This window comes from Cyanistes caeruleus, chromosome 3 (assembly GCF_971803275.1).
Source record: "Cyanistes caeruleus chromosome 3, bCyaCae1.hap1.1, whole genome shotgun sequence".
Classification (NCBI taxonomy): domain Eukaryota; kingdom Metazoa; phylum Chordata; class Aves; order Passeriformes; family Paridae; genus Cyanistes; species Cyanistes caeruleus.
Window position 1 is genome coordinate 63,550,725 of NC_141703.1, and position 22,590 is coordinate 63,573,314.

The 22,590-nt window shown below is 41.0% G+C and overlaps 1 protein-coding gene across 1 annotated transcript; it reads left to right on the forward strand.

The window, feature by feature from the left end:
* The first annotated feature begins 2,173 nt into the window (after window positions 1-2,173).
* On the forward strand, window positions 2,174-22,367 carry MRPS31 (mitochondrial ribosomal protein S31). The gene is made up of 7 exons (XM_086881426.1): window positions 2,174-2,359; window positions 4,592-4,879; window positions 5,580-5,738; window positions 10,141-10,287; window positions 12,514-12,587; window positions 16,883-17,026; window positions 22,014-22,367. Exons 1-7 carry the CDS (start codon window positions 2,289-2,291, stop codon window positions 22,223-22,225), a joined length of 1,095 nt encoding a protein of 364 aa, XP_086737552.1. The 5' UTR covers window positions 2,174-2,288; the 3' UTR covers window positions 22,226-22,367.
* Window positions 22,368-22,590: the final 223 nt, after the last annotated feature.

Below are 22,590 nucleotides of genomic sequence, written 5' to 3' on the forward strand. Positions count from 1 at the left end.
CTAGACTGAGTTGCTCAGTTTCATCCAAACCATCCTTGAGCGCTTCCAGGGATGGGGCATCCACAGCTTCTCTGGGCAACCCGTTTCAGTGCCTCACCACCCTCACAGTGACAAATTTTTTTCTAACTAATCTAAACCTCCTCTCACTTTGAAGCCACTCTCCAGCTCTTTTGTTGGCTCCCTTCAGATACTGGAAGGCTACATTTTTGTCACCCTGAAGTCTCCTCTTTTCCAGGCTGAACAATCCCCAATCCCAATTCCCTCAGCCTTTCCTTGCAGGGGAGATGCTCCAGCCCCTTAATCAACTTTGTGTTCCTCCTCTGGACTTGCTCCAACAGGTCAATGTCCTTCCTGTGTTTGTGATCCCCGAGCAGGATGCAGTACTCCAGGTGTGGCAGTTGTTAAGGAAGAGCAGCCTAGATTATAAATGGTTTTAGAAAATGAATGGTAATTTCTTTAATGTAGAAAAATTGCTGAGTCTGTTGTAATTAATGATTTTGACTTAATTGTGCAAATAACCCACAATACTTAGAGATTACTGTTTCATTGCAAAGAATTTTGGCCTGTGTGCTGACTTGTTTAGCAGGACTGCAGCACTGTTGGAAGATCCAGTTGGTGAAAGCCACTTAAACTCCTAATGCAGTGAAGCTTGCAATTAAGATGCCATTAAACCACACTCTGCCTGCCATAACCTGCATAACCTGCATAACTACCATTTTGCCAGCTGAAACATCAGGCCTTGAGCATTTCAGGGTGCTCCTTCATAGCCACGTTCCTCGGGCAGGCTACCAGGCCTGATCCGCACTCACCTGGTCCCTGTAGAAAAGATGGAGACGGCGACAGCGCTTGAGATGCTGCCCGGGAGCTTTTAGAGCCCTGGAATGCAGCACTTCCACGAGCATATCGCCACCAGCTGGCTTTTCCTGCTGCCTGCACCCGTGGCTGCTCAGACGAACAGACCTTTTCTCTTCCGTGCTGTTGTGGAGCCCTTTTTTTTGGTTTTAAAGAAGTTATGTAGGAATTGCATACCCTGAAGTAACAATGTTTGGTGTGTGTAGGGAGACCATGGAAGAACTGCCATAACTCCCCAGAGGCTCTCCTGAGATGAGGTATCAATTTGTTTGGTGTTTAACCTCAAGCTTCCCCTCATAGGATTTAGGCAGAAATGGGGCATGTGTGCAGAGACCTTATCTCGCAAGAGCTTTGCAGGAATGTCGAAGTGCTTTCTGGCACTCAAGGGGTCTGGCTTGGGGTGTGTGTGATTGGCTTTGGGATGTGATGTGTGATAGAGCGGCACAACTCTTCTCCAACTGAGTATTTTGGTAGTGGAGGGATGGGTAACCTCTGGGAGACAGAAAGCTGACAGGGGAACGCCATGGAAACTTGTCTGATGTGGGAAAGAGTTCCCTTGCAGGGTGTGTTTCTGTCCATTCTGCAGAGTGCCGGCGGTCCGAGGCTGTCCATTGGGCTCTACACCATCCCCAGGCAAACCATTTGCTCCCTGTTAGGTAGTTTGCGTTTCCTAATTCATGTGGAAATCCTCACTGTCCAGGAGGATGAATGGCAGTTCTTGGCAAGTATTGTCCCAGAACAGCAACTGGAGCTGCAGAAACATCAGAAGTGCCCCAGCACCTTGCAGTGGATGTTGTTCAGACTGTTTGGAGAGGTGGGTCAGTACCACACGCAGGAGAAGTGAGATGGCTTCTGCAGGTAAGGCAGAAGTGACAGTGGTTTGTGTACCGGTGTACTACGGTCACCTGCAAGAGATGGGACAGTACTGGCCGTTCCAGGGTAGATCGCACTAATGAAGAGAAGGCTTGGGGACATCTTTGAAGCATGTTTCATCATGAATATAATGCCTTTCTTGCACAGAGGAGCCCAGAGCTGGACACAGCACTCCAGATGTGGCCTCAGCAGGGCTGAGCAGAGCAGGATCACTTTCCCTCGCCCTGCTGGCAGCGCTCTCTGACACCTGAAGCTCCGGCGCCGAGCGGCAAAGCCGTGGCGGAGCGCCCTGAGCGGCCCGGCTGTGCCGGCGGCTGCGGGGCGGAGCCGGCCGGAACGCTGCTGCGCGGAACTCCCGCGCGCTGCTCGTGTTGCCGGCCGGAACGCTGCTGCGCGGAACTCCCGCGCGCGGCTCGTGTTGCCGGCCGGAACGCTGCTGCGCGGAACTCCCGCGCGCGGCTCGTGTTGCCGGCCGGAACGCTGCTGCGCGGAACTCCCGCGCGCGGCTCGTGTTGCCGGCCGGCGGCGCCGGGGAGCGCAGGCCGCGGGCGGCGGCGGCGGCGATGTGGGGCCTCGCGGCGAGGCTGCTCCGGGCGGCACGGCCGCACGGCCGGGCCCACGGCAGGGCCCGCAGGTACCGGCCTCCCCTGCACCCTCACCTGCCGGGCGGGCATTGCCGTGAGGCCGGGCCGTGCCCCAGGGCGCGGCCTTCAGAGGGACAGGGCTGACCTGGCCTACCGGGGCTGGGTGGCGGTGACACCGCTGGGCAGAAGGCAGCGGGGAATGCAGTCGGGTAGAGCGGAGTGGCGTGGGCCGTGTTTTTCGTATCGCTTTCCTTGCCGTCTTTCCCATCTTGGGGTGGTGTGAATGATCCGCGTGTGTGACCTGACCGTAATTTTGCACCCTGTGTCAGCAGAGCGGCGCTGCCTGTTGGGCATTGTTGCGGCTGCCCAAAGTACGGGCTGGGAGCAGTATTTGGGAATTCTTTCGAGTTTTTACGAAAAGATTTTAAACGGCTTTTAATGACAGCTCAGTTGTTTGTTCATTTATTTGCTTTAGTTCAAAACTCGATATTTTTGAACAAGCACCGATGCTGTGATGGCCTCGTGTAGAAAGCAGCTCGGGTTCTTTGGTAGCTGTGTTTGCTTTCCGAGGCCAAGCTCCCCAGCAGAAGGCAAACTGGATGTAGGTGAAATACGGGGATGCAAACTGCAACGCGCTGCTGGCTTGAAGTGCCTGAGGCTTTCACAGCCTTGCTGTGCTTTTCTGATGCTGTAGCCAAAGATCGGGTTGAGAAGGTTGGAGCTATTCAGCCTGGAGAAGAGAAGGCTGCACGGAGACCTCATAGCAAGCTTCCAGTGTCTGAAGGGGGCCTGCAGGGAAGCTGGGGAGGGACTCTTCGTCAGGAATATGGCTACAGATTACATCAGGAGTAATGAGTACGGACGAAAAGAGAGGAAATTTGTGTTCCCTATTAACGAAGAAGTGCTTTTGCTTGAGGGTTGTGAGATGCTGGAACAGGTTGCTCAGGGAGGTTGTGGATACCCCAGCCCCGGGGGTGTTCAAGGCCTTGTGTGACCCAGTCTAGTGGGAGGCGTCCTTGCCTATGGCAGGGAGTGTTCGGGCTGGGTGATCTCTAAGGTCCCTTCCAGCCCTTTAACATTCTGTGATTCCATGATTTCTGAATGGTTACATAGTTTTAAGGGGCATGCAGCCTGAATTAATGAAAAAGGAGTTTGTCAAGGACTTGTGGAGCACAGTGCAGTGTAAAATAGCAGAGCTCCTACCATCTTCCCAGTAATGAGGTTCTGAAGCTTTCCTTAAATTTTCCTGCTGCTTCTCAGCATTGAAATTCAGGGTTTAATGCTGACAATATATCAAGTGCATAGTGACCAAAGTGTGATGCAGTGCCTGCTGAAACTGGCAGTTTTTCCTTTTTTAGCCAAAGAGAGTTGTGTGTGAGGAGGAGAGGTATTCCACAAGTCCTTCAGATTTATGGAAGTGTTTTAAGATCTATTGAAGTCTTTTATTTTGAATCAAAAGAAATATTTATTTTTTAACTTCTGTAACTTGTGGGTGATTTTTAAACAAAGTAAGTAGGTGTGAATGTAAAGGTTTAAACACTGCATTTTAGAATGTTGTAGAGAACAGCTCCTTGAATTTTATGGTAGTTTTTCTAGAGAATGCAGCTGTGTCTGTGCTGCAGAATCTCCCGAGCAGGTCCTCACTGTCCCTGGCTTCACATCCTCAGCTGCCTGTGTCAGTTTCAGCTTCCTTGCAGTGATGTGCTAAACTAAGCAGAAGATCTATAACCCAAATGACTTTCCTGTTTGTTACTGGATTAACTTGCAGCAGAATCCATGTTGCAGAGTAGGGGAATGTGACCTGTAGTAGTGCCACAAGTGTGAAGACATGTGAAGTTAAGTGTATGTGCACAGTTTTTCTTCAGATGGATGGGAGTGATCTCTTTATTGACTTATATTAAGAACTTCAGTGAGTTTTCTGTAGTGCCAATGAATTGAAGCATCAGATAACAATAAATTCAAACTATCTCTGCTACCTAATGCAGAAATACTTTAAAAGTTCTAACTTCTTGCATTATTTCCTCCACAAATAAATGGTGTGTAAAGTTGTTTACTTCGTATTTGTGATGAGGAAACCAAAAGTAATCAGGAGTTTGAAATGGTGTTCCAGCCCTTTTCAAAAGTCAAAAGGCACATGTTTGACATGTACTTAACATATTCAGGTTGTACTTAGTTGGGCTTAGACAGTTGTAACTATTATTCTGGGGTTTTTGGTAGGTTTACAAAATTCAGCCTTGGATCCTATTTTTAACTGCTGTTTCCTAACTTTGTATATCATCTAGCAAACAGGAACTCTTCAGCACAAGCAGCATGCTTTCTAAAGACAAAGATAAATCTGTTGCTTCCAAAGAGAGCACACCTGAAGGGGCAGCAAAGAGGCAGGAGGATGGAGCAGGAACACCAAAGCAGCAGCTGTTAGACATTATTGGTAATATGAAAGTGGAAGTGAGCTACAGGAAGAAACTCCAACAATTAAAAGCCAGTGAGAGCAAGAAGCAAGCCATGAACGAGCTGGAAGGCCTGGATAGTGAAGGTTCTGTGCCTCAGGGAATTACAGAAGACACCCAACGGTAAAGTATAACAAACTTTTCTTAGCCTGTTTTATCCTTACTTCAACTTTCTTTTTCATTGTTTAGGACAAAATAAACAATTTCCAGCAGTGTAAAAGAATCTTGTAAGGGAGTGGGGTGCACAGTTGTACACTGGAGTAAATCACAGGGGAGAATCTGGGCAAAAGGTGCTGTATGCAGTTAACCATATGCTGCCTTTTTCTACAGTGAGGTTGTGGAAAGGTAGTGTTAGCCCTTGCCTGTGGAAATGCATTTTAATGTGAGATAGGAAATATTATTCAGATAAAATACAATGAAACTGAGGAAAAAGGGAAAAAAAATAATTAAGAATGGCATTATTATTGTTAAGTCTTTTGAGCTGCACCTGTCCACAATGTGTTACATCACTCTTGTCACCCCACAGGTCTGTGCTGTCGTTGATCTCCAAGTTGTGTGTCCAAGGGGCTGTGCAGTGGCACAGAGCTGCCATTTCCCCAGGCTGGGGAACAAGAGCTTGTCAGAGTCCTTCAGCATTTGATAATTAGGTCAATATAGTGCAAACCTGCCTGTCTCATTGGCCATCCCCATTTGGGAAAATATCTGACTAGCTTCTGCGTTATTAAAGATGTAAAATGGCAGTACAGAAATGAAAATGTTAATATATTAAACGTTTTTTTTTTCTTTTTTACTGTTTCTGTATCTGTCATGTCTCTGTTTACAGAGGCAAGCCTTTAAATCCGGAACTGGTGAAGGCTGCTTCTGCAGTTGCATCTTCCCTTCCACACAACAAGAAGCAGACAGTATCAGAACTCCTTGCACAACTAAGAAGGCATGAAGAAACCACAGATAAACAGAAGAAGGGGGGAACTGTTAACATACGGTCTGTGTATTGATTGTTTTTCTCAATTATGTTAGAGATTTGGATTTTGCCATGTCATCCTGAAGGTGACAGCCTTCTGTGTTGGAAAAGTGACCCTGAAAGACACCTTTGAATGGCTTATCCTTAGGATTAATGAAGGTTAACATTATTGATCTGGTTATACCAAACTCTCTAAATTTTGCCATCATCTTTCTAAAGTGGTTTTGCAGAAACAGAATTGCTTTCATGCCCAGGATCATCGCTTTCTTGGACAGGCCAGCAAAATAACAGCTCTTCTTTTGAGTTTTTTTTTTTTTTTTTTCCTCCACAAGCTTCCAAAATTCTCACACAATGGATGGATTTGTAGACGTTTCAGACGTTCTGTCTGGACTGGTGAATTTTCATGACAGCTCTGCAGAACTGAACTAGAGCAGCTCTGTTTATAGCCACACCCTTCCTTTCAAAACTTTCCAGTCAACCCATGAAACTCATCTCTTGGCTTAACTCTGTTTCCAGTGTGGCTTTCAAACAGATGAGAAACATTTGTTTGGAAACTCAAACAGTTGTGCATACGACTCTTGGAGGATGGTTAAAGACAAATTTTTTTTCTACTTTTTTTTTTCCAGCTAGTATTCAAGTAACTACTCAGAAAAAAAGGCATTAAATCCAGGTGAAATGCTGAACCAAACAGAAAATTTGATCTTTACCAAAATACGAGTGTGAAACCTTTCTTTATGTCTGTTTGCAGCGCGAACTGCAAGCTGCTTACTTTAGTTTTATTCTGTGAAAATTAATTTACCCCAACTGAGGATCTAAGCTTGACCCATCTATTGTCATTTGTAGGTTACATGTATTTCTACTTGTAGGTATCAGTAAAAGGATCTGCTGGAATGATTATCAGTGTTCTGCAAACAGAACTGATGGTGTCTGTGGCTGATGTCTGCCTGAGTGGAAATTAAGGAAGAAAGAGATAGATGCTTGCAAATAGGTTGAGTTAGATGGTTGCACAGACTGGGGTGTAACAATGCCCAGTGAGTAACTTTGTTAAGCAAAATATCTGTTCTTCAGATATGAGGATTGTTTATATAGAGCATCATTAGACTGTTAATTACCATTGAGCTCACTCCCTCTTTGTAACTGGGTTCTTTAGAAGGTACGCTAATGTCTTAATAGTGCATGGGCTGTTGGTGACCAACTTAAACGCAGTTCAAACCTACTGGAGTACCTGAGATGTTGGAGGACCACAGAGATACTGAGTGAGCTAACACACACAGTGTCCAGCCTGGAATGTGCCAGTCTCCCTTCCTAGGGTGGACATGCTCTTGTCTAGGTGTGGTTTCTCTGCCTGTTGGCATCACAGGCTTTCTCTCTCGTCACCTATGGCACTTTCCCTGAAGCACTGACCCAGCTCTGGCTGCAGTGGAAGAAAGACGGTGACTAAGGAAGTCGTAGTCAAAGCAAAAATGTTTTTGTATTCTCTTGAAAGAGAGATGAAATTCTTCAGAAATTTAAAAGCTGCAGCTATATAGGGTCTCTGTATTTTTGATTGATGGGTTAAGATGTGATGTTACAATATTTTACCACATGCTCGTGGATGAAGCACTACCGTTAGAAAAACGCGTTTTCCTCAACCAGAACCAGCCTTTTTGGAATGTCATGGCTGGCTTGCTGTGCTCTGAGTTGGCAAGTTCTATTCCCTGAGGCAGCTTTGTGACCTAGCTTGTTACTCCCAGCAAATACCCTCCTCCTCCTGCCGCCATTTGCTGAAAATTCTTAGTTTTCTTCCTTAAGAGTTAGTTAACAGAAACTCTTTATCAGTGGGTGAGTTTTCCAGAAAGACCAGCAATTTGTGCTGATTGTCATGACAAAAAACTCGGTTATAGTAACCTTTTAGAGTTAGTACTGACCTCTTAGATCTTTGAGATAAATACAGTGTTTTCAGGTTTCTGATTAATGTTAAAAATGTTGATTTTTGCATGATTAATGCTCCATGATACCTCAATCCACACAATGCACAAAGATATTTTTAATATATTAGAAAGCATTCACTTCTGTTCTTGCATGATTATTTTGTGTTGAGTTTTATTTGACAGTAAGAGAATACATGCAATTTAACTTCCCCTTTTTTTCTGTAAAGGTTTTGCATTCAATATACAGACACATTTTAAAAGCCAATATATATTCCTCAGTTATTTACAGTATTTGAAAGCAAAATACTTTCACAAGCAATAGGGCCACATAGTTCTGAACTGCAAAAAACTGAATACTGCTGCTGTGATTTATACTACACAGTGAGCTGTACGTTCTCCTGATCTTTTGTACAAATTTTTTTTTACCAGGATTGTGGCAAGACCTCCAGAGGTCACTGTTGTATGCAGTCATCTCACCGCCTCGTTGAAAGCACAGGGACAGGGCATTCACTAGGAGGGGAAAATATTAACGATACAGGAATTTATTTTGCTCAGTGGGGGCTGAATTTTCTCTCAGTGGAAATCACAACAGCACTGCACCAAAATAAAATCTGCAGCCCTACGATTTCAGCTCCTATTTTGGGTGAACAAGAAAAGTAATTCAGAGCTTTATCTAGAATATAACCAAAAGCTCCTTGGGTCTTTGTTTTAAGTATTATAATTATTGTCTGATAATCAGGAAAGAGAGAGAGAGTCTGTGGTTGTTACCAAAGTTCTACCACTTCCCATCTCTGGAAGGCAGGTGTATGTAGTAACTTCTGTGTTTAATGTTGTGTTGGAACATGAGGTAATATATAAGGGCTAACCACTATGGGTATGGTGCGGTTGGAGTGTGACTTTTTAAACCAATATTTTTTGTTTCAAAAGGCATTAAAAAAATCTTTTTAGTTCTGCTTTTATTAATACAGGTGCACTTTTCATGATTGAGTGATGATTGTTGCTGCCAGAAAGGTTCATATATCAATGGTGAGGTGACATTAGGATTTCCTAGCGAGGAGCTGATGCTGTTGACTGTGTGTTCCGATAGCTTGGTGTAGTGTACTCTTTCCACATCTACAGGGCAAAGCTGCAAGTAAATCAGGGAAGAGAGCTGCTCTGAGCCATCCTGACTCCCCTGAAGCACAGGAACACTCCAGCCTTTTAGGTCACAGCTGAGTCAAGCTGTTGGGCTGGGCTGTGTGTGGCTGACCTTAGGAATTATGTCCCTTTGACCCTCGTAAGTGTGTCAAGCCTCTGGCCCAACACCAGCTCACTAATGCCAGTAGCCACTTCACAGAGTAATTTCTAATGTGAGATACGCAACTAATCTGAGATTGAAAAAATTTCATTTTAATTTTAAATAAAAAGCAAACTTGTTTTCAGATGCATTTATTTCAAAGTAGGTACTGGAAGAGCTGTGCTATTCTTGTTCTGCCATTTGAAACCACATCTAAGACTGAAGAGAAATCATGCTGTGTTTCTGTAGCAATTAGCTTTTACAATTTTCCAGAAGTATTTCTTTCTTGTCAGTAAAATCTCTTTTGACTTAAGCTGCCAAAAGCATAGTTTGAATTTCATTCAGATTTTCATAAAATGGATAGCACAGTATTTTTGACTTGGCCTATTTTTATTTTTTGAGACCATATTTATGTCTTAAAACTTGAGCGCTGCGATTTGGGATGACTGTGTGTGACTGGAAGCAGTTGGGTAGAGAGGAGGCTGTGAGGAAGAATTACTGGCTTGGCCTTTCCCAGCCGGTGGAGTTGCCAGTGAGGGGAGCTCATGGGCAGGGGCAGAAAGGGGCTGTGATCTGCCCTTTGTGATCAGAACGAGCTGCGTACAGTGCTGGAGGAGATCAGAGCCTTTCACGTACGATTTTCACTCCAGAATTATGAAGGAAGATGTGGTTTGTTAATGCTGTAATATGATTATGCAATGCAACAGATTGCAGTGGATCAGGAAAGGTGACCTACTTATTAGGGTGGCATGATTGGCCCATGTCAGCTGATGTGTGAAGGCAAGCCTCCTTTTGGTCTGCAGCAGGACAGCTCTGTCCCTGGGCAGTGTTGGTTCCTGTCCAAGAAAAATGGTGATTTTTACCTCCCTATTTCTTGTATCCAGAGAAATTCCCCATTTTGCTTAAGCAAAACATGCCTAGTACGATAGGAATATTGGTATACGGATATATGATTTTTTTTTTAGTTGAAAGCTAAGTAATTTAAAAGGAAGCATTCACTGTAGATTTAATAGACTAAAGTAGCACTTTTCATACGTAGAATGTAACAAATGGTTTAAAATAACAGCCTTGAATGTTTGATTGATGAAAGATGGGTGTATTTTGTGAGGAATATATAATTCTGTCTCATAGAAGCTTATGAAACCAAGTGAGAATAGAGTTTCTAGTTAATATATATGACAACCTTCCTTGCTTTGTCAGTCTGTTGAGTTCTTACATTTCATGTTTCTCATTTCAGCAATGTTATTTCAGAAATGACAGTTAAAAGGCAGTCCTCAGCCCAGAGGGGTGCGAGGATATCCGGACGCTTTTCCTTGCAGTTGGATGAGGATGGTCAAAGAACAAGGCCTGCCAGATCATCAGCTCAGTCTGTGGACTCCAGAAGGTATTTTTACTGTGTTCACTTCCAATAGAAGGAGCATGCAGTTATTAGGGGATAATATTTTAAATTTGATTGTACATATTAATGTTGCAGTACTGCAGAGCTTAAAGAAATTACTTAAATGTATTTCAAGAAGAGTACTGTTAGCATTGAAATAAATTGTGAGAACAAGGTAGTGGCAACCAGCTAATCAGATAATGTACATTTTTTTTAATATTACATTTTAGATAATTAAACATACTTCATGCTGAAATGTAATTGTGCTTGTTTTAAGTAGTTAAAATTATTTTCACCTATGCATGATACAGTTTTATGTCACTTTCTTAATTTCTTGGGAAATGGAGATTTTTGAGAGCTTGCTTTCCTCCTCTACAAAACTTGATAATGTTCTATGTTTAAAAAAGTTTTGTCCATTCTGTTGGGATTTTAAAGAGATATTAAAGTTTATCTGTCTGTCTATCTATCTATCTATTTATTTCCTCATTCTGTAATTGATTTCTTTATTACCTGTGGTGTTATAATTGTCAATGAAATTAACTTTATAATTTACATGTGATTTCAGGGTAGTCTTTATTTTGCTGCTGTATTATGTGGCTGCTCTATTTTTAGTGAATTAAGGAGCACTCTTACATTTTTGTTTTACTACTGTAAGCCATGCTTTTCTTATCTTTAGTCTTTGGATTTTCCCATGGTAGCTCATCATTGCATTCCTTGTCACTATATTCTTTCCCTAGCAGTTTTTAGTACGATTAACTTCTCTTGTAATTAATTTATTTTGCAAATTAATCTCCATTTCTGGGGGTTAGGGCCTGAAAATTGAGGGAAATGTTTGTCTTCAGGTAGATCATGGTGAAGACAATTTGGGTAACAGAGGAAAAGAAAAGCATGAGTACAGTATTCGTGTGTGATGAAACTGTGCTTGGTATATAACTTCTGAAATAGCACCCTAAAATAGTTTTTAAAATCCCGGTAGTGACTAAGCTCTGTCCAGTTTCAGGCCTAAGTTTCCTCCTGCATACCTGAAAATCTTATGGATTTGCTTATCAGCTGATAGTAGGAAAAGAATGGGTTAGGAAGAATACCTAAATTTAAGTCAAGTTAGTACATTGCAATGAAATGAGTGATGTTGCTTTAGAGTAATTTAAGCTTGTAGTTCTAAAATAAATGTTCTTCCAAGACATGCATGTATCTTTGGCCAATGTCATTGGGAGTTACACACAGATAGGAAAATATAATCCTGAATCAACATTCTTTTAAGGCTCTGTAACTAGATTGTTCTGTGCTGAAGTAGATCCAGGGTAGTTTCATCACTAAAAGTAATATGACAAGAGCAGGTTTGCAGAAGTAGTTGAGGCCATTAGAAATCTCCAGTAAATCCAGAAGGGTAGAATTTTAAGTTCAGAAAGGGTAAATCTTGCCTAGGGTAACAGTGGATATGTAATAACAAAAATGAAGGAAGTGTTAGAGTTTCAGTGGAAACTTGTAATATAATACAATTAAAAACAGAATTGATTCTAAAGACATTGGGATTTTTTTGTTTTCGTTTATAAGAATTAGATTACTTGTTGAACTTTTGTATTTTTAATTTTTTTTATTTTTTTCTTTTTAGTATGAGCTCATGGCAGTGATAAATGTGGTTGAAAATAGATGGTCAGAGTGAAATATTTTTATATTCAGAAGAGCAAGCATCAGGGTGATGCTATTGAAAATATGTCATATGGATATACTCTGTTTTCTGTATGGCAGAGAAGATGGCTCTGTAATCTTCCAAAAGGGCTATTTATGTCATAAAGCAGGAATTATTTGATTTAGCTGTTGCCTTTTCTGTCCCCGAATTGTGCAATATTTTTTTTTGGACAGGGAAAAAACCCGTCTTCAGATAGTTGCAACTTTGTAAAATCACTTAAGTACTGTGGTTTGATACTGTTTACCTTTGTTCAGATTCCTAAATATTCCAGTTAAAATTGACTGTAAATATAGTGCTTGATTTATTCTCGTTGTTTCACATTGAAATGTTTTGAGAAGCTCTGTTACAAGTGGTAAAGCCATAAACATTCTCTAATTAAAAGCCTGAAGATTTAGTGAGAGTCACTATCTTTTTTTTTTTTTTTTTTTGTCTCCAGAGATCTGTTAGTTCATGAAAATATTTTGTGCTTTTTAATTTGTTATCTGGCAATGTACTAAGGTGTTGTGAAATACTAAATATCAGTTTTCTTTTTTTGTTTATAGAAGTCTCAAAGTAGGAAAGAGGCTTAATATATTCACTAAAGCTTCTACAGAACCAGAGCACGCACTGAAAACAGGTTAGTGGAAATTCAGTAATGAAAAATGCAGTGAGGCTAAGTTCTGCATTTTTAGAATATCAAGAGATTTGTTTTTGTGAGGAGACATGACCTGCTCACTTTCTGCTTTCGGCCTGATAAAAGAAATGACTACTTTGATGTAACTCTGATTTTTACCAAGTGAAACTTCTGTGCAGCATAATGAAATGTTTTCTGTGCTGATCAGGGCACTCTGTTAGTGAGCTTGAAGACTTGAAGGGTATAACTGGCTTTTTGTCACAAAGGTCAGTCTTATTTCTGTGAGTCTAAAGCCAGCCTGGAGGATGGGTGTGTTGGCTCCAGCTTATTTGGTCAAGTTGCAAGGAAATGTGAGGCTGTGATCCCAAGGAAACAAGCATGCTCTGCAGGTGGCTAAGCATAAGCATGGTAGTAGGAAGCCAAGACTACACACTGGATTGCTGTGGGGCCTTCTTTTGTTTAGTGTTCCAGATGGAGCTGGAAAGATCCCATCGACAGCTGACAAATGACACCTTGCTTCACCTATTGTGAAGTTCTTCATATATGTTTAGAATCATGAAAAGTTTGGGTTGGAAGGGAACTTTAGAGGTTATCTGGTTCCAACCCCTCTGCAATGAACCTCTTCCACTAGATCGGGTTACTCAGAGTTCCACCCAACCTGACTTCGAATGTTTACAGAGATGGGGCATCTCCTACCCCTCTGGACAACCTGTTCCAGGGTGTTGCCACCCTCATTGGAAAAAATTGATTACTTTAGTCTAGTCTGAATCTGCCCTATTCTGGTTTAAAACCACTACTCTTTGTCCTGCTGCAATGGACCCTACAAAAAAAATCTGTCTTCATCTTTCTTACAGGCTCCCCTTAAGTATTGAAAAGATTGAGTAAAGTCAGCCCAGAGCCTTCACTTCTCCAGGAAGCACAATCCCAGCTCTCTCAGCCTTTTTTCTTAGGAGGAGTGTTCCATCCCTCTGATCATCTTTATGGCCCTCCTCTGGACCTGCTCCAAGAGGCCCGTGTCCCTCCTGTGCTAAGAACTGGTTGCAGCATTCCAGGTGGGGTCTCATGAGAGCAAAGGGGAAGAATCTCCTCTCTCAACCTGTTGGCCACACTTCATTTTGTGATTCTGGTTGGCTTTCTGGGCTGTGAATGCACATTGCTGGTTCATGGCCAGTTTTTTATCCACCAGTATCACTAAATCCTTCTTGTCAGGGCTGCTCTCTGTCCATTCATCCCCCCTTCTGTGCAGATGGTGGAGGTTGCCCCAAGCCAGGTGCAGCACCTTGCACTTGGCCTTGTTGAACCTCATGAGGTTCCCATGAGTTTGTCCAGGTCCCTCTGGATGGCATCCTGTCCTTCAGTATGTCAACTACACCACTCAGCTTGGTGTCACCTGCAAATGTGCTGGGGGTGCACTCAACCCCACCGTTTGTGGTGTTGACGGAGACACTGAACAATACTGGTCTCTGTATTCCTGAGCAACACTGCTTTGTCACTGATCTCCATCCAGATATTGAACTCTTGACCATTGGATACATGGTCTGGATAGAGCCCTGAATAGTCCATGAGCACTGGACCATCTGGATGTGACCACCCAGCCAATTCCGTATCCACTAAATATACATGCCAAAACTCTTGTGAGATAAAAGATACCAAAACTGAAGTCAAAACAGGTGTGACCCACCTTCATATTCACTGAATGGTACAGCTGTGCAGGAACAGTGTTAATGCTGCCTGACAGGGACGGCTTTCACTCGTGAAGACTTGGCTTTAATACAGGCTGGGTTTGGCCAAGAGTGTGTGAATATGGGCAAGTCCTGTAAAGAACTCTGTCCCTCACTTTTCTTTGTGAACAATGAGACTGCATTGTTAGCACTGATCTTTAATACCCTGTTTTCCTTCAGCTACTCTGAGGCCCTTTTAAGAAACAGACTTGATTCCAGTGTAGTTACTTAGAACTTTATGAAAAGCTAGCAGCAGTAGTAGTACTCCTCTCTAAAGTCTTAAAAAAGAGATGAGTATGATGAGTATTTGTTTCTGTTTCAAGAGTAGAACTGTAAGTTTTTGCCAGATTCTAGCTGAGTAGTTATCTTTTTTTTTTTGCACTTGAAATTGTAGGAACATATTAATTTGATTACTTAATTTTTTTTAGTAAAGTGTCACATAGTGCCATTTGCATATTTTCAAGCACCTGTGAACTTTCTGAATACAGCCATCTCTATGAAAGTTGTTTATTAGAATTTATTAGAGTTTATTAGGGGTTCAGTTTGCTGTTTTTTAAGACTGCCAATATCCTTAAAATTGGTCCATTTTACATGTAAAAAACATAATGAATGATGTAGTATTTGTTTTTAGCAGTCTTAACAAAAGTGGTACTCAAGAAAATGGATTTTGAGTTGAATCAAATTTATTCAGGTGAAATTGTGAGAATATAAAATTACTTTTTCTCATAAACAGAATGCAGACACAATGGCTCGTAGTAATCACCCCAGGTAAAAGCTGAGATGCACTTTTTTTTTAAACACAAAATTGGAATGTATACAAATAGTTCAAGAGAGCAAGTGGACTTCATTGTATTTGTAATTAGATGTTAAGAAGTAAGCTTCTTTCAGCTTTTTGTGTAGTGTTTCCTTGTTTGATTCCAGGTAGCCTTGAGGAAATCTACAGTATATTCTAGACCAGGAAGCTGATTATTTGGCTTGCTGACTAAGCCTGATGACAAACATTTTTTTGGGGCGTTATCTCGGGAAATACTAGTGTGTTACTTGATACCTTGATTCATTTGTTTTCACTGTCTTGGTTCATATTAAAGGAGATAGTGGGTTAAAATTTGTTTATATGTAACAGAAAAGCAAGTTTTGTTTTAAGTATTGAGTATTGACTTTGGAAACTTGAATGTTAACTGGAAAGGAAATTGTCATCCTGAAAATACTCTTCATAACTGTTGATTTAAAAAGCCAGTATTATTTCTGTTTCATGAGGTGAAATTATAATCTTTATCACCTCTACTGCAAGCTTGAAAAAATGAGGTTGTGCTTTCCTCTATTAAAGGATTTATTAGTTTCTTTATGATGTGGACAGTAATTTCATTCTGGTATGGTTTCTCATGTCTTTTTTCATTTTATTCCTGCTTCCAGCCCTCAAATCAAAGTAGTCAGCCTGGTAATATAGTTCTGGAAATTTCCCTCTTAAGGAATAATTTGAATAATTATATTCTGATTTAACACAAAAAAGTTCTGAAAACACTTTTCTTTATGTAAAAATACTGTTTGCTCTTTCACTGTGTTTTTTCTTAAAGGAGGGAGAAGAGATTTTTTTTTTTTTTTAATTAATTTGAGTTACAAGCCACTGAGCCAAAGATGAAATTATATATTGCCTCAAGTACTTGCACTCAGGAGTAGTAAAATAATAGGTTATTGGCTATGATCCATTCCAAGTGGACTGAAATATTCGAGTTCACATGAAGATCTGTGTTCCAAGGAGCTTAGGATGAATTGATAACAGAGGGAGGCAGGAAAACAAAGGGGAATGGAGCTTAGGCCAGCCAGCTCGCTCAACAGCAGCCCAGGGCACTCCCAGAGGTCCCTCCCTGTCCTGTGGTAACAGCTTGTTCCCTTCAGTTCAGCGAAGTGGTTCAGTCTGGGCTCGTGACCAGTTCTCCTGGGTGGAGGGACAGGAACTCCTTAAGAAGAGTAACTGCTGCAATATGAGTGCACTTTGATTTAAAAAACAAAAAAATACAAAAAAAAAGCATCAGGAAAGATACATCCCTAAAGGAACTGTTTAGCTTTATGAAAAGAATAAGAAATCATGGTTTCTCAGCCTGAGAGACAAAAACTGGGACACTTAGGAGCATTGAGGAAGGAATTGCCATCCCTTGTAGATTTGAGTTGTTTCCCTGAAGGAGAATGTAATTATGAAGAACCTGAAAACTCCTGTAGAAGTAAGGTTCCTTTAGCACAGTGCACCGGTCAAGTTCAGAATTTGTTGTATCCACATTTTTTGAAAGACAAAAATAGAAGAATGATTGTGGAAAAATTGAATTATTGCTTTATGTGAAAGATATAAAAATAAATATTACACTAGGAGTTCAGAATAGATTTTCATCAGAGATTTGAGAACTCAATGAGATTTCACATCAATAGAGAATTCTCATGTGAGAAAGTTGATGCTGGTATCTAAGGTAGAAAAATTTGCACAGCTGAGTATTAGTCACTGTAAAGATCGATGTTAAAGGACTTTGTCTTAGCTAGTGAGAAGTCTTTGGTTACTGACAGATCTTTCCAAAATTTCTTTTTTAGTATCTTCGCCAACAATTTGGGATCTGGAGTTTGCAAAGGAGGTTGCAGCAGTAACTGCACAACCTCCCCGAAACGGTTTTGAGGAGATGATCCAGTGGACAAAAGAAGGAATACTGTGGGAGTTCCCAATTGACAATGAAGTTGGTATGTGCACTGTGAGCCTTTATTATCTGTCTCCATTTATATTTTCTGAAAATTAGAGCATGTTTGACCTTTCACAATGTTTTAACACAGTGTTTCAGCTGTGAGTCATGCTTTTGATAGTAAACAAACATAACTTCCCGACTGTCCCGGATCAGAAGCTTCAGATGAACTCATTCTGGCACTCTTCAGGTGAAGTCTTGCAGGTGGTTTGGCTGATCTGAGGACTGGCTGCTGCCAGAAGGGGACGATTCCCTCCCTCCCTCCCTTCCCCCTCGACGCATTTAACACCAAAAGGCTGTTCAAGTCTCTTACATAATACTTTTTACTTGCAACTTCTTTAAATTAAGCTCCTAGCAGAAGTTGAGGAATCTTAAAACTGTTGTGCGTGTTTTGTAATGCTGATTCTGTTCTTTGGTGTGGCTCTTGGACCAAGTGTCTCGCCAGATCCCAACCAGCTATCTGCCAGTTCTATATCTGCGCAGGCCAAGTGTTAAACAGTTGTTTGCTCCCTTTGTTCTGTCTGTTTCATAAGAGTAAACAGTCACAATATTCACTCACCCTGGGCATCTATGTTAATTAGACATCTTTGTGCACAGTATTTTCTTTTATTACCATAAAAAAAGAAAAAAGCTCCGTGTGAAGTTATGCCAGCAGAGAGAGTGAATGTTAAGGAAGTGAAGAACAACTACACAAAGTGTGCAGTATAGGAAAGGGGACTTCATAACTTCAGGCAGAGCTTGGCTGTGGGTTTTGGGGTTTTTTTAATACTTTAAAGACATCAAACAGAACTGCTTTGTAATGATTCAGTCACTGAGAGCAAGACAGGTTAGTATCTGAAGCTGGGAGTCTTTGAAAATCTGTCCTATACTGAGTTGCAAATTGAATAATGTGCTTCATTGTTTCTTAATGTTTATTCTCATCCTATTTGGCAGTTGCTTCACAGAATTTAATCACTGCTCCCAGAATTGATCTGTTCCATCATGTAGAAATCCAAGTATACTCTAGTCATGTTTTTGCAAGCTTAAAACCACTGTGGCCAATGGGTTTTGTGTTGTTGTAATGTGGCTGGAACCCTGCTGTCTGGGGCTGTCAGTTGACAGTGTGTCTTTGGCGGGCAGTGGTTTCCCTGTTGTAGCCGTGCGGCTGGAACCGCGCTGTCTGGGATGGGGCGGGCAGCGGACAAAGAGTCTTTACATATAGTTAAAACGAGAATCTTTATTGATTCCTCCACAAAGACTAGTCATGTGGAAAATTCCGGTGGAGCCTTCCAAAACCTGTCAGCTCTCAGGCTGAAGTACCAAGTCAGTAAGTTCCGTCCGATCAGACTGCCAGCCACGGATTGCTAATCGCCTCAGGTGTGTCAGAGCACAGTTAAAAGCTTGAGAACTTTGCTCTGAGGATATCAACATGCTGTAATTTCAGTTTCTCTGAAAAAGAAAGATGCCACTCTCTGCTGTTAATTTTGCAGTTTTGTAACAGCCATTTCCCTCAATAGGAAGAGATTACTCCAGCTTGTTCTGTATCCAGAAATGTGTGATTATTCTTCTATGCCAGAACATGTGGCTTTAAAAATCTATGTGCAATTAGACTTTCTGTTGAGGAAGCACATATACTCAACTTTTAGTGTTATGAAAGGGTTAGGGTTAGGTTAAAAACTTTAAAGTTAAAACTTTAAAGTTTTAAACCAAATATAAAAAAGAAAGACAACCTCTTATAACTCTTTTTCTTGGCTCCAGAGCATCTCTGGTGTTCTCGTTAGAGTGTTCCACCAAGGCACTGTGCTGTGCTTTGTGGCACCAGGGCGAGGTCATGGTTTTTGAAATGATTTTGGTGTGAACATCTGAAGATCTGGCTAGACATACCGGCTTGCTGCAGTGGCCAGCAGCAGTCCCCCTTCCCCCCCTACCTTACTGCCCTGTTGTTTGCTCTTACCTGCATGCCCTTTCCCTTGTCCAGTGAAGTTGAAGTCACTGTTAGGCAGAAAAATACCTTTTTTTCTCCTCTCCATCTCTCTAGCCTCTGATTAATTTTTACCAGTTCAGCAAATCATTAGTATAGCTTGCATAATGTTGTTCTCACTCCTCCTCCTTTCTGCTTGCATCTCCTGCCTCTAAGGAGCTTTAATGCTGCTCCATGATTGCCATGGCAAAAAGTTGGGAAAGACGTTTATTTATGCCTCATTTATTATTTCTATGTGTTTATGGCATGATGACTAAAAAGCTAAAAAGGACAGAGCAGATTATGGTGTGAATTTTCCTTAGCACCTCATTATGAGGAGCAAATGCTGTTGGTGGGCCAGAGATTGTTATTGCACAAGTGATAGGAAGGTCTCAGAAAATTAATTCCTCAGTTGCCTCTGACGGCTTCTGCAGGCAAAAGTTCACCAAGTCCTGTTCTAGTTGCTGGTTAGCTGAGCTGCTGTTCCCAGCAGAGAAGCATTGGATTGTCCTGCCAAGAGAGTTGGCAGAGTTACACAACCACTACACTGGGGTTTCTTTACGAACTCTGGGTCTTTTCTAGGGACCTACTGAAGAGCATGATTGATGTAATTCTAAAAATCCTAAAAGGATAGACTATTTTGTGTTGAAAGGGACCTTTAAGAGATCATTTAGTCCAAACCCTCTGCCATGGACAGGGATGTTTTTTTACTACATCTGAATACTCAGTCATCTTTATAGTGTTGTCAGCAGCACTCGCTGTAAGGGATAAACATCTGTGTTTGGATTGACATCTTTAAGACAAGGTTGGTCATGTCTTGGGAGGATTAGTATTTTAGGTAGAGAAATTCCCTAGGCTTTCTGTTTTGTAGCATGTGGGGGGTTGGAAATAGGATATGAGAGTAGTTGTCTTCTTGTTTTGATGTTGAGAAAGAAAATTCTCTACTTTACACTTCTGCCATGCATGTTCTTTCAAATTACATTTCTGAGGACAGTGCAAGAGAGGCTGAGGGACAGGCTTGCAGCAGGAGTTAGGGCTTGCTAGGGGTGAGGGGAGTCATTATCTCATCTAATCTGTTCTCACCAGAGGCTTCAGCCTCTGATACTACGGACAGTTGTGGTCTCCTTTTCTGTGATGCACACTTGACTTTTTTGAGGACTGAAATACGTGGTCTAACTGAAATATTTGGACTTAACACTTCATCCCCAGACCGTGTACAGTCTTTGACAAATGGGAGAGCAGGGAAATACTACTTTACATAATGTAATATTCTTTCTGACCTGTATTTTTATGAGACTCTGAATTGCTTATTTTGACTTAAAGATGAAAATTGGTGGAATTATTAGACACAGTCTCTCCTGATACCCTGTATCTGTCCCAAGAAGAAGAGCATCCAGAAGACCAAATTTTACTGTCAGCATAATTTGGATTATTTCACTTGTGAGTTTGCTTGGTTTAATTCCCTTGGATTTTTGAGACCAGCAAAAGTATGGAAATCAGGAAAGGTTGCTAGTTTGAAAAAGCAACCTGTAGCATCCAGGTACAGTAAGATTCTACCTCCCCTCGGTGGGAGAAAGCCAGTATGAGTGGCATAGTGAAGGATCATCACTGCTTCTGCCCATGGACATTTTTTTCCAAGCACATCAGAAACACAGTTTCTGAAGCTGACATTACCTGGTATTTTTTATTTTAACTTTCAACATCATGGAGCAAGGAGAGAGCTTCTGAAGAAGGAAACTTTCTTTATTTTTTCAAGAACAACAGAGTTAAATGTGGTGTGCAATTGTGGTATTGATGCACTCTCATGTTTCTAGGAAAAATACAGGTATTTCTCAGCTCCTTCAGAGTATCTGTATACTACAGATAATACAGTACTGTAAGTTTAAAGCAGGAAAAAAGTAATGCAAACTTAACAAATACAATTTGAGTGACTTCTCCATCCCAGAGGTGTGCATAATTTCTTCTGAAACTGTAAAAGCTCTACCAGAAAAGGAAGCCTAGAATTTACGTGGCTTAATTACCTCAATTTTAATACTCCTGATTTAATTTTATCAAATAATATAGAAAAGCATAACTAGCTTAGAAAAACACGCACACCGTACTCGTGTATGGTATAGGCTTCTCATTTTTGTCATCTTGAAGTGGTGCAATATTTTTCTCTAATAACAGATTTTTATTTAAGGGTGCAAGCAAATTTGGATCAAATAAAAATTTTCATGAATATCTTAGCTGAAGAAAAATCTTTCATTACAAATCCCAGAATGCCTTTTGTTTTTTTCCCTTAAAATTAGGAACGGCAAAAGCAGCCTTTTTTCTCTAGGTAGGAATTTGTTCTGATTCTTCATCTCTACCATCATAGTATGAACAACAACAAAAAAAGTCCACAGGATGAAGAACAGAGGTTTACCCTATCTCAAATAATCCCTTGTCCCATGTCCTGTGGAGGCTTTTGAATGTATCATCTTCGGTGATGGCTATGATTTAAAAGCAGATGGTGAGATACACAACACTTTTACATCATCATACACTCACAGATTCAGAAATGTCAGAAAAACAAATTTCTGTGCCCATTTAGCAGTAGGATACATCCTATGCTTGGACTTGGAGTGGACATGTATTTGTTAGCAGTTCAGTATTTGATACTTCATGAAGTTGCCTTATTTGTTCAAGACTAGTTTGTATTCTCTAATCCTCTGCAGAATTTAGGCAATCAGTGTTCTCTTTAAAAATTTATGAAGAAAGTACCTGCAATCTAAAAGGTGGTACCAATGATGAATCGAAATTTTCAAGTACTGAACAAACCGGATTTTAGCAAGAAGATTGATTTATGGTTATAATTATTCCTCCTACTTCCACCCCAGCATCAGGCTTTTATCAAGATTTCAAGCCAGAAAGTTGATTTAAATATTACATATTCTTAGAAATGTGAGCAGAACCATTAATTCTACTAATTTAAGATTATTTTCCAACTATATTATTTTTTACTTTGTTACACTTGCTATTATATTATGATAACAACTTTGTCTTTTTTGCTTTGTCTTTCTGTTAGGGATGGAGGATGATGCTGAGTTTCATGAACATATCTTTCTGGAGAAACACCTCGAAGGCTTTCCCAAGGAAGGACCTATCCGCCACTTCATGGAACTAGTCATCTGTGGGCTCTCGAAAAACCCATATCTCAGTGTTAAGCAGAAGGTTGAACATATTGAATGGTTTCAGAAGTATTTTGAGGAAAAGAAGGAACTTCTTCAAGAGATTTGAGATTTGGGAAAGTGCTTACCCTTGAAATGAAGAATCGTTATGTCAAGGGGGACGATTTCTTATGGATGGAAATACATACATAGTGATCATGTGGCCTGAAAGTTGTATTTTAAACAATAAACTGATAGATCATCTTTTCTTATATGTGTGTCTGTGTGTGTAGATACTTTTGACAGCAAAAGAAAGAATTGAAAAGTATGGCTTTTGTAGAATGTGCGTTTAAACTTTAGTTTATTGGAACTATTGTCCTTTAAATTTGAAACCAGTCTTTCAACAACACAAAATCCTAGGTCTAATTTCCTACACTCTTCACAGTGAGACAGATTGGATCTTCTTTGCCATTCTGGAAAACTTGCAGTGCTTTC

What these genes read in the sequence shown, in the direction of transcription:
- MRPS31 (XM_086881426.1), top strand. Translation starts at nt 2,289, where the DNA reads ATGTGGGGCCTCGCGGCGAGGCTGCTCCGGGCGGCACGGCCGCACGGC. An exon ending in ATTACAGAAGACACCCAACG is followed by an intron (nt 4,880 to 5,579) that starts GTAAAGTATAAC and finishes CTCTGTTTACAG; the next exon opens with AGGCAAGCCTTTAAATCCGG. An exon ending in CCCAATTGACAATGAAGTTG is followed by an intron (nt 17,027 to 22,013) that starts GTATGTGCACTG and finishes TCTTTCTGTTAG; the next exon opens with GGATGGAGGATGATGCTGAG.